Here is a 10,692-nt window from a genome sequence, read left to right as displayed (position 1 = left end):
TGGGGATGCCCCTGGCCGAGTCCAGTATTACAGTGAGTGGGTACGATCCGCTAGTGGGGCGAGTAGCGTCCCGTGCGGAGCCCTGGTGCGGTAGGTTCACCTCTAAGGGCAGCAAAACTATCCTCATTAGCTCTAACCTTGCCAGCCTCCCCATGTATATGATGGGGATGTACATCTTACCTGAAGGTGTACATAGCTCCTTCGACAAGGAGCTGGCTAGGTTCTTTTGGCAGGTAGGGGACGGTCGGCCCAAGTACCACATGGTCAAGTGGGCTGACATCTGTATGCCTAAGGACCGAGGTGGGTTGGGCATACCCGCATCCCGCCGGATGAACGTGGCGCTCATGCTACGTTGGGTTTGGCGGATCTTGCGGGGAGATGGGGGGCTGTGGTTGCAGCTGGTTGAGGCCAAATACTTGCAGGGCCAGCCCCTCTTAGCGTGTTCTCAGTCGGCTGGTTCTCAATTCTGGAAATCTATTCAGGCCATCAAGGAAGAGATTAGGTTGGGTGTGCGCTTCTCGGTTGGCAATGGGTCTGGGACCCAATTTTGGTTGGACCCCTGGCTTCAGGGCGAGCTTCTCCGCCTGCGGTTCCCGCGTCTCTTTGCGATTTGTGCGGACCCGGGCATTCTAGTCTCTGAGGCGGCTCTGGAGGGCGGATGGAACATTGCGTTCCGCCGCTCCTTCGGACCTGCTGAGGTCAAGGAATGGGCAGACCTGAGGGAAGTAGTCCCTCTTCCTCTGTCCCTGGACCTTGATTCGGTGTCGTGGAGCCTTTTGCCTTCGGGCGATTTCTCCGTTAGTTCGGCTTATCAGGCATTATGTAGGCTGCCGGTTCTACTGTGGCTATCCCCATTGTGGAAGGCACCACTACCTTTGAAGATCAAGATTTTTGTTTGGCAGCTTCTTCGAGATCGTCTCCCTTCAGGGACCGAGGTGTTGAAGCGCCATGGTCCGGGCAATGGACTGTGCCCTTTGTGCCATGTCCCGGAAACGGGAACGCACATTCTCTTCTCGTGCATAGCAGCGCAGGCACTTTGGTGCTTTGTTCGTGAGGCTCTTGGGCCGGAGTGGGAGGCCACTGACCTCGCAGGGTTTCTGCAGGTTAGGGCCACCCAGGTTGGCCGTAAGCGCCGACTGTTCTGGCTTATCTTCGCGGCTATGATGTGGACTCTCTGGACTACCCGCAATAAGATGGTGATTGAGGGGTGTTCCTGCGACGTGCTTCTGACTCGTTCTTTAAATTTCTTGCCTTCCTGCAGCACTGGCATCCGCTCGCTAGGCCGAGGGATCGTGATCGTCTTCAGCTTCTCTTGGACACCCTGGTGTCTTCTGCGCGCCGGCTCTCCGACCGCTCGTCTGCTCCTTAGCTTGCCCCTGGAGGCCTTTGTTTTTTCCTTTCTTTTGGGCTTCTTTGTGTTGTGGCCCCAGCGTTTTCTCTGTTCTTGCTGACTGTACCTGAGATGTGGCTGTATGGACTTATGCTTTATCTATAAAGCGGGGCGAAAGCCTATTTCGGAGATGATGGAGGTAGAGAGAGAGAGATCATGTGGCTGTTTGCTCGAACAGTCCCCGCTTCCTCTCCTCTGCAACGAAATATGTAGAGGAATATTACTACAACGAGGTAAATAAAGGCACGTGGAATTAGAAAATTATTAATGGCTGCTAGCTGCTAAGAAGAAGAGGCGATTTTTTAAAGGAAATGTGTAATGGGTGCATTTTCCTTCAAAGTCTGTTTCTTGCTAGATTTGAATCTGTTTTGGAAGGAATTAATGCGGGAGATATAGATGTATCTTTTTGGTTTAAATGTTGTACAATTTAGGAGTCAACGACATATTCGAGTTAGACTTGTCTACCTTGATCTGATATTGACTATAATAAAAGACAACATCAGAAAGATCCTCTGATAAACTCAAATGTTAGTACTAAGATTCTTTGAAGTCAACTTTTCTAGCTTCGCTGCACCCATCTTGAGCTTCCTGCTTCTGGTGACTGAAATTGCAAAAGACTTTTGAAGAGCAGCATGATTCTTCATTTCAAAACCCATTATCATTGAAAGTATTATGGTTCGGGATACACCCTTCAAAAGACAGGTTGACAAGTTGTTTCAACGTAAACTAGTCTTTCGTACATGCCATAGAAATACAATAATTTATGAAGTAAGCGTAGCTCAAAGATTATGTTCCTTGAGGTGGAACCAATCCACCCAGGTTCAATACCCGGACATGCGATGGGTGTTCGCATTTTCCTTGATTTATTTTAGGCATTCCAGCGTTTCGCGTTCATGGGAGACGACCTTCCCGTCGACTACGAGGTGCATGTATTGACTCCGCCAATCTCAAGGATTGCCAGCTCGATCTCTCGAATGTGCTCATAGGGGTAGAATGTGCGTGCGTGTAATACATCAAACCTATTTATGTCCCTTGCTTCCATTTATTGAGAAAAGTTTCGTACTTTTATGCGACAAGTGTTTGTGGTAAGAGCATCTACAACCAGACCCCCCCATACCCGCCCCAAATGCCCGGACGGGCTGTCCGGTCAATCCCGGACGAATTTTGGCCACCCAACCATGCTCCCCGTAGCCAGGTGAAACGCCCGGACTGTCGGCACTCCCATATTCGGTCCAAATCTAAGGCGGATTTAGGGAGGCCCGAATGCACCTGGGCACGCTTACCATGTCGGATTGGCGGATAGGGCCCACACGGGGACGCGGAGAGACCGCTGGTCCGACGGGCGCCTCTTCGCTCCGCATCGTATGGCGCCGCTCTGGCATGCCGCCTAGGGGAGGAAGCCGGCTATTTAGGCCGGACAATTCGCCGAAGTGGAGGCGGAGCCGAAGGAGGTGCCGGAGCTTCCACAAGTGCAGGAGCTTCCGCACTTGCCCGTCTACCGAGCGCCGGGCACAGAGATCGTCGAAACCTCCTATGATGAGTAGTTTTATTTGCATATGTATTATGGATTTGAGGTGTGAAGTTTGAGTTTCATGGTTATGGAGAACGTTTTTGGTGTGGCGTCCGCGGCCGAGTGTGTCCGCGTCCACGGGCGTGTGGGAGGGGCGGCTTTTGGATAACATGTTACACATCCATGAACATTCGTAACTTCTCTGTGCTTAAATTCACAAGTATGCGAACAAAAAAGGGTGCATGCACGACCACCCATATTTTATAGCATTCCTATAGGACTTCTTACGTCTTCAAACAAACTGTGTTGTCAGTTCTGGCTAGTGGTAGATTGGAAAGTGTGTGGTTATACGACCACGACCTCCCAGCGAAGGTCAGACTTTGATTAGCTTGGGCATCTCATTTCAAGGAAGATGACAGTAAAACAGACGCTTATTTAAACTTCGAAGATATGAAGATCGGTTGGCACAACAGGTTCATATTTTTGTTTAGTTTTTACTGTATGCCGAATAAATAGGAACTGCTGTTATTTGGCTATGTTGTTGGGCAAGTACCAAGGCATAACTCATTTCAATCGTAAAATCATCTACGTATGTTACTGGTCAATCTCCATGAAGAGGAAATATCAAAGAAAAAATATCTCCATGGAGAGGCAAAATCGCCTTTCTTCGGTTATGCTTCTCTCTTATAATGCAGACACAAACAATCACCGTGGAAATGCAGTGAGGTTTATAGCCATCACTACGGCAAGGCAAAACCATCTTCCATGCACTCTGTTCTGATCTCCTGCATCAGCTCCTGCAGGAGTGAAGGGTTGCTTGTGACAATTGCATCAACCTGCTCATACAGCATCCTCTTCATGGAGTCGCTATCGTCAACAGTCCATGCATACACTTTTCTATCATTTCTGTGTTTCAAACCAAGCGGTTACAAATTTTAGTTAGCTGTCAGACTAATTTCTTCGTCTAATTTCAAAAAAGGATAGTCATTACCTGTGCATGACCTTCATGAGCTTCTCGTGGATCAAAGGATGGTATACACCAGCAACTTTTGCCCCTTCAATCCGCACCAACTCCATTCTTCTGCCAGTGGACCAATCCATCATAACAATATAGCCAACCTATAACAGATAAATTGCATGTTTGAGTTACATTACAGAAGTGGTTGCAGCCATGTCGGCATGGATGACAGAGTGGGAGTGGGTTATTGACTTGTATTGTATTAAGAGCTGAAAATACAGAATAGTTTACCATAACATCTTTACACAACTTGATCAGATCTCGTCCTATGTCGTCACTTTTTGCCCAGATAACACAATTTTTGCAGTTTGTTCTCCTGATCTGCAAATAATGAAAATTATATTGATGCAGGATAGGTTTTTATCAAATCTGCTCAAAAACTGCAATACTGAAGACTATTATAGTCCCATGACAAATGACAGAAACTAACAAGCAGATAAAGAAGTGCACAAGTTCAATTAGATGCAGATGGATAGAGCAATAGACGATTTTGCCATGGATGAAAATGCTAATTTCAGAAGCAATACGTGATCAAGTCTTATATACCAGACTACTAACTACTGTAAGCATTTCCACTGTTACACAAATCACATATTACAATCAACAGGCCCCAATTAAGTTTAACCTCTAGAAACTGAAACGTAGATAAAGGTATAACTTTATTAAGGTAAAACAAGAAATGAGCTACCTGGAACTTACAATAGACATTACATCTTCCGCCAAACCTTTCTCAAATGAAGGAGGACCAACTTTGACATCCAGAATTACTTGCCTTACAGACTGTGATTGTGATATCAACTACAAGAGAAAAGTTCAGTAGCATAGCAATCAATTAATTCATTGAAGTGTGTGTATATCAAACATAATCCACCTATGGCAACATTTTACACAAGTCATTTGAAGCTCAAGTGATTACAATGATTACTAAAATACTACTAACAACAAAAACTCATTAGGCAAATGCTTACCTCTAGAGCATCTTCTACTTTGGGAACTTCCTGGTTGCGGACTGTTTTCGATAGCTGAAACCTCGTGGTCACCGCTTTTATCTATGAAGACTAAAGGTCACTTTGTTAGTGTTTCGTCACCAGATCAACATATGACAAGCGTCAGCTGATGATCAGGTTGTGCTAAGGAAACTAGGACTGAATAAAAATATATGCAGCTAGTTCACAACACGCAGTTAATATTATCATTTGACTGGCTTTTGTAGCCTCGCTAAAATAATAAAGCACCACTAATGAACCAAGACCAAGACCAACAAATTTGGCAAGTTACAGCTAGATTAAACAGAAGGCGATTAAAGAGAAGAAAGATTGCTTCAAACGCCTATACCTGGATAGGAGTGCAGACAACATAGAGAAGTACAAGATGGCGAAGAAGGCCGCAAAGCGAGCTGTTGGTGAAGCAAGGGGTCGGGCATATGAGGACCTCTACCAACGGTTAGGCACGAAGGAAGGTGAAAGGGACATCTATAAGATGGCCAAGATCCGAGAGAGGAAGAGAGGGATATTGGCCAAGTCAAATGCATCAAGGACGGAGCAGGCCAACTCTTGGTGAAGGACGAGGAGATTAAGCATAGATGGCGGGAGTACTTCGACAAGCTGTTCAATGGGGAGAATGAGAGTTCTACCATTGAACTGGACGACTCCTTTGATGAGACCAGCATGCGTTTTGTGCGGCAAATCCAGGAGTCTGAGGTCAAGGAGGCTTTAAAAAGGATGAAAGGAGGCAAGGCGATGGGCCCTGATTGTATCCCCATTGAGGTGTGGAAAGGTCTCGGGGACATAGCGATAGTATGACTAACCAAGCTTTTCAACCTCATTTTTCGGGCAAACAAGATGCCAGAAGAATGGAGACGGAGTATATTAGTACCAATCTTCAAGAACAAGGGGGATGTTCAGAGTTGTACTAATTACCGTGGAATTAAGCTGATGAGCCATACAATGAAGCTATGGGAGAGAGTCATTGAGCACCGCTTAAGAAGAATGACAAGCGTGACCAAAAATCAGTTTGGTTTCATGCCTGGGAGGTCGACCATGGAAGCCATTTTCTTGGTACGACAACTTATGGAGAGATATAGGGAGCAAAAGAAGGACTTGCATATGGTGTTCATTGACTTGGAGAAGGCCTATGATAAGATACCGCGGAATGTCATGTGGTGGGCCTTGGAGAAACACAAAGTCCCAGCAAAGTACATTACCCTCATCAAGGACATGTACAATAATGTTGTGACAAGTGATGTCGACACTGATGACTTCCCGATTAAGATAGGACTGCATCAGGGGTCAGCTTTGAGCCCTTATCTTTTTGCATTGGTGATGGATGAGGTCACAAGGGATATACAAGGAGATATCCCATGGTGTATGCTCTTTGCGGATGATGTGGTGCTAGTTGACGATAGTCGGACGGGGGTAAATAGGAAGTTAGAGTTATGGAAACAAACCTTGGAATCGAAAGGGTTTCTTAGTAGAACTAAAACCGAGTACATGATGTGCGGTTTCAGTACTACTAGGTGTGAGGAGGAGGTTAGCCTTGATGGCCAGGTGGTACCTCAGAAGGACACCTTTCGGTATTTGGGGTCAATGTTGCAGGAGGATGGGGGTATTGATGAAGATGTGAACCATCGAATCAAAGCCGGATGGATGAAGTGGCGCCAAGCTTCTGGCATTCTCTGTGACAAGAGAGTGCCACAAAAGCTAAAAGGCAAGTTCTGCAGGACGGCGGTTTGACCCGCAATGTTGTATGGCGCTGAGTGTTGGCCGACTAAAAGGCGACATGTTCAACAGTTAGGTGTGGCGGAGATGCGTATGTTGAGATGGATGTGTGGCCACACGAGGAAGGATCGAGTCCGGAATGATGATATACGAGATAGAGTTGGGGTAGCACCAATTGAAGAGAAGCTTGTCCAACATCGTCTGAGATGGTTTGGGCATATTCAACGCAGGCCTCTAGAAGCTCCGGTGCATAGTGGATGGCTAAAGCGTGCGGAGAATGTCAAGAGAGGGCGGGGTAGACCGAATTTGACATGGGAGGAGTCCGTTAAGAGAGACCTGAAGGATTGGAGTATCACCAAAGAGCTAGCTATGGACAGGGGTGCGTGGAAGCTTGCTATCCATGTGCCAGAGCCATGAGTTGGTTGCGAGATCTTATGGGTTTCACCTCTAGCCTACCCTAACTTGTTTGGGACTAAAGGCTTTGTTGTTGTTGTTGACAGCTAGATTAAACAAAACAAAATGAGCTCACCTCATGAGTGCTCCAATGGCCAACTTTTGCTGTAGAATTACCAGACATTCTTTGCAGATCCCTAACTGTGTGAATTTTGAATTAGGCCCATGATATGTTATTATAAATAAACAATTAGCATGCAGACTACTGTACTAAAGAATTTTTGGCTAATTTATATTTAAGTGTCAACTCAGTGACTAATGCTTGTTGATGCCAACTCTAATAATGTTAAACTTACAAAAGGAATATCTTTTGGGTTCCCACACTTTCTTCAAACAATGCAAACAGGCCAATACCAGAAGGTGAAACCCTTTGATAATTATAAGCTCCATTTATACTGAGGCAAACTATCATTAGAAAAGTAAGCAGCTACATGTCATTTAGTTAGAAGTAGAACTGAAAAGGAAAAAAATATCAACATAGATGGTCTCCGAAATGTCAATGTATTAATAATGTGTGACCAAACATCCAAATGCAGATATAAATTGCATAATTCTCCATCCAATAGACAGGAGAACTTATTTAGCGTTGCATTTGCCAGTTAGTAACCAATCAGCAAGTGAGCCAGGTTGCTATGAACGAGAAAATGGTATATGATGGATCAACCTACAGTTTAATCTGCGAATAATGAATCAAACAAAGAATGTCCAAATCAAATGGTACACAACAAAAACCAATCCACAGCCCATTAGTATTATAATCTGTAACTGGTGTCTCCAGTTCCATTAATCTTGACCTATGTTCACGGATAGATACAACAAATGCAGCAATGCTTACTGAGCTCAGCTACTGCACCTAGTGAACAGTCAACAGTCGCGGGAGCAGTTCATGTTACACATAACTGGCATGTTCCAGGTCCATTATACTACTACAGCCAAGCAGGGCTTCAATTACCTGTCATGGAGCGCTAAAAGGGTGCCATCTGAGGACCTCGAAACATCCACCTCCACACAGTCTACACGGGCATCCAGAGCCATCCTGAAGGCGTCCATCTGAAACCAACAACTCACAAGTCACATCTCCGGTTAAAAAGGAAAGAAAAAGAAATCCACCCGTAACAACTTCAGTGTGAATCCGGGATGACGGTGATCTGCCACCCACCGAGTTTGGGAACGCGTTGATGGAGTCGCCGCCGTGGGCGCACACCAGCGGCGGGCTCGGGATCCACCCGCAACTCCTCTCGCGCATCTGGAGAGGCAATAGATCGTTAGAATCAACGCGTCGCCTATAAAAGATTTCGAAAGGGGAAGAGATCTCGAAGGATGGACGGGTGTGGGGACGCACGCGGTTGAAGCGGCGGAGGCGGAAGTGGAAGAAGGCCGGAGGGACGAGCGAGAGGGCGGCGAGGAGGAGGAGCAGACGAAAGAGGCGGCTGGAAGGAAGGAGGCGGCGGAGGCGAAAGAGGAGGGTGGCAGCCGGCGAGGCCCTCTTGCCGGCGGGGAAAAGAGGGAGCGGCGGCGGCTGCCTCCCGAGCCCGAGGAGCCCTCTCATGCTCTGCCTTTCAGCGCTCTCTCGGTTCTTCCTCGCTGTGCAAACGAGGCACTCGTTTGTATATTTACCTTTGTTTTTTTTAAATTAGACTTGCCTTTTTTTTCGAAATGGATCTAGCTTTATTATTCCATTAAGAGCATCTCCTCAGAATAAGAGCATGCACCCTTAAAAAGCTTTTAACTCCTCAGGAAATTTAATTTTTATCTGGTTTAACTCCTAAAAAAATATAAGCGATGCATCGGTTGCTGTCGCAGCCACTTTCTAGGAAAAAATCAACCCTTTCCTCGTGATGGCCTCTTTTCCCCGCTCACTCGCATCAATGTCGGTATTGCCTTCGGCGTCCACCTAGCCTCTGTCGTCGTCCCGCTGGCACCTTGTAGCCTTTGCCGCCCTCCTATCCCATTCCAATTCGCTCGTCAGTCGTCGCCCTTGCCGGAATCAACTCATATCGCCGGTGTCACCGCCTTGATCCTGTGGACGAAAAAACCAACCTCCTAGCTTGGTTTGGGCCAAAAGGAGTTGGTAAACGACCGACATGTCAGGCTGGTGGATCGCGATCGAGGCTCGCCGCACCACCTGACAAACAAAGCTTCACCTGGTGCAACCGATCGTCCCGATGTCGGCCTGTCCTCGGGGAGCCAGGCACAGATACCTCCCCCAGCTAGAAGAAGGTGACATCGTCGAAGGCTCATTGCTACTAGTGTTATCGCGTATCTTGCTGTTGGAAGCATGTGAGTAACGACAGAAAAGGCCTCCTGAGTACCCTACCCCGCACGAGAGCTCGGGTGCTCCCGGGTATCCTTTTTGCGTTGTTTTCTAACCTAAGTTTCCAAGTTCAGGCTGCCCTGCCTCCTTTTCCTTTTGTTTTATCTGCTCCCTCGTTGGCGAGGCCCTTTGGGAGGGGTGTGCCATGAATATTTGATCTCAGCGCTTAAATCCGACGATTCAAGTGGTCAAAACGAGCCAATGGTTTTCTCTCTAGTTCAAGCAGAGCGACTATGCTCTGGGTCGCCGTCCTACACGTCACCCCGCTTCCAGACATTGTCGCTGAAGGAAATATGCCCTAGGGGCAATAATAAAATTATTATTTATTTCCTTATATCATGATAAATGTTTATTATTCATGCTAGAATTGTATTAACCGGAGACATAATACATGTGTGAATACATAGACAAACAGAGTGTCACTGGTATGCCTCTACTTGACTAGCTCGTTGATCGAAGATGGTTATGTTTCCTAACCATAGACATGAGTTGTCATTTGATTAACGGGATCACATCATTAGGAGAATGATGTGATTGACTTGACCCATTCCGTTAGCTTAGCACTTGACCGTTTAGTTTGTTGCTATTGCTTTCTTCATAACTTATACATGTTCGTATGACTATGAGATTATGCAACTCCCGTTTACCGGAGGAACACTTTGTGTGCTACCAAACATCACAACGTAACTGGGTGATTATAAAGGTTCTCTACAGGTGTCTCCGAAGGTACTTGTTGGGTTGGCGTATTTCGAGATTAGGATTTGTCACTCCGATTGTCGGAGAGGTATCTCTGGGCCCTCTCGGTAATGCACATCACTCAAGCCTTGCAAGCATTGCAACTAATAAGTTAGTTGCGGGATGATGTATTACGGAACGAGTAAATAGACTTGCCGGTAACGAGATTGAACTAGGTATTGAGATACCGACGATTGAATCTCGGGCAAGTAACATACCGATGACAAAGGGAACAACGTATGTTGTTATGGGGTCTGACCGATAAAGATCTTCGTAGAATATGTAGGAGCCAATATGAGCATCCAGGTTCCGCTATTGGTTATTGACCGGAGACGTGTCTCGGTCATGTCTACATAGTTCTCGAACCCGTAGGGTCCGCACGCTTAAAGTTCGATGACGATCGTAATTAGGGTTTTTGTGTTTTGATGTACCGAAGGTTGTTCGGAGTCCCGGATGTGATCACGGACATGACGAGGAGTCTCGAAATGGTCGAGACATAAAGATTGATATATTGGAAGCCTATATTTGGATATCGGAAACGTTCCGGGTGAAATC

At 46.4% G+C, this 10,692-nt stretch overlaps 1 protein-coding gene across 1 annotated transcript; it reads right to left on the bottom strand.

Moving 5' to 3' along the window:
- Positions 1–3,378: 3,378 nt before the first annotated feature.
- LOC119286553 (glycerophosphodiester phosphodiesterase GDPD4-like) lies at positions 3,379–8,637 on the bottom strand. The gene is made up of 9 exons (XM_037565932.1): positions 8,431–8,637; positions 8,248–8,334; positions 8,041–8,138; positions 7,165–7,225; positions 4,887–4,967; positions 4,618–4,716; positions 4,150–4,239; positions 3,892–4,019; positions 3,379–3,806 (listed from the first exon to the last, which is right to left on the bottom strand). The coding sequence occupies exons 1-9, from the start codon at positions 8,635–8,637 to the stop codon at positions 3,641–3,643; spliced, it is 1,017 nt and encodes a 338-aa protein (XP_037421829.1). The 3' UTR covers positions 3,379–3,640.
- Positions 8,638–10,692: the final 2,055 nt, after the last annotated feature.

The sequence above is a fragment of the Triticum dicoccoides genome, chromosome 4A (assembly GCF_002162155.2).
Source record: "Triticum dicoccoides isolate Atlit2015 ecotype Zavitan chromosome 4A, WEW_v2.0, whole genome shotgun sequence".
In the NCBI taxonomy this organism is placed as follows: Eukaryota; Viridiplantae; Streptophyta; class Magnoliopsida; order Poales; family Poaceae; genus Triticum; species Triticum dicoccoides.
The sequence above is the reverse complement of the archived record's forward strand: the minus strand, read 5'-3'. Positions and strand labels throughout refer to the sequence as shown.

Excerpts from the sequence above, each read along its gene's own strand:
- LOC119286553 (XM_037565932.1), bottom strand. The coding sequence starts at position 8,637 with ATGAGAGGGCTCCTCGGGCTCGGGAGGCAGCCGCCGCCGCTCCCTCTT. Across the intron at positions 8,335-8,430 it reads GCCTCCGCCGCTTCAACCGC|ATGCGCGAGAGGAGTTGCGG; the intron begins GTGCGTCCCCAC and ends TTGCCTCTCCAG. Across the intron at positions 4,717-4,886 it reads AAGTAGAAGATGCTCTAGAG|TTGATATCACAATCACAGTC; the intron begins GTAAGCATTTGC and ends TTTCTCTTGTAG.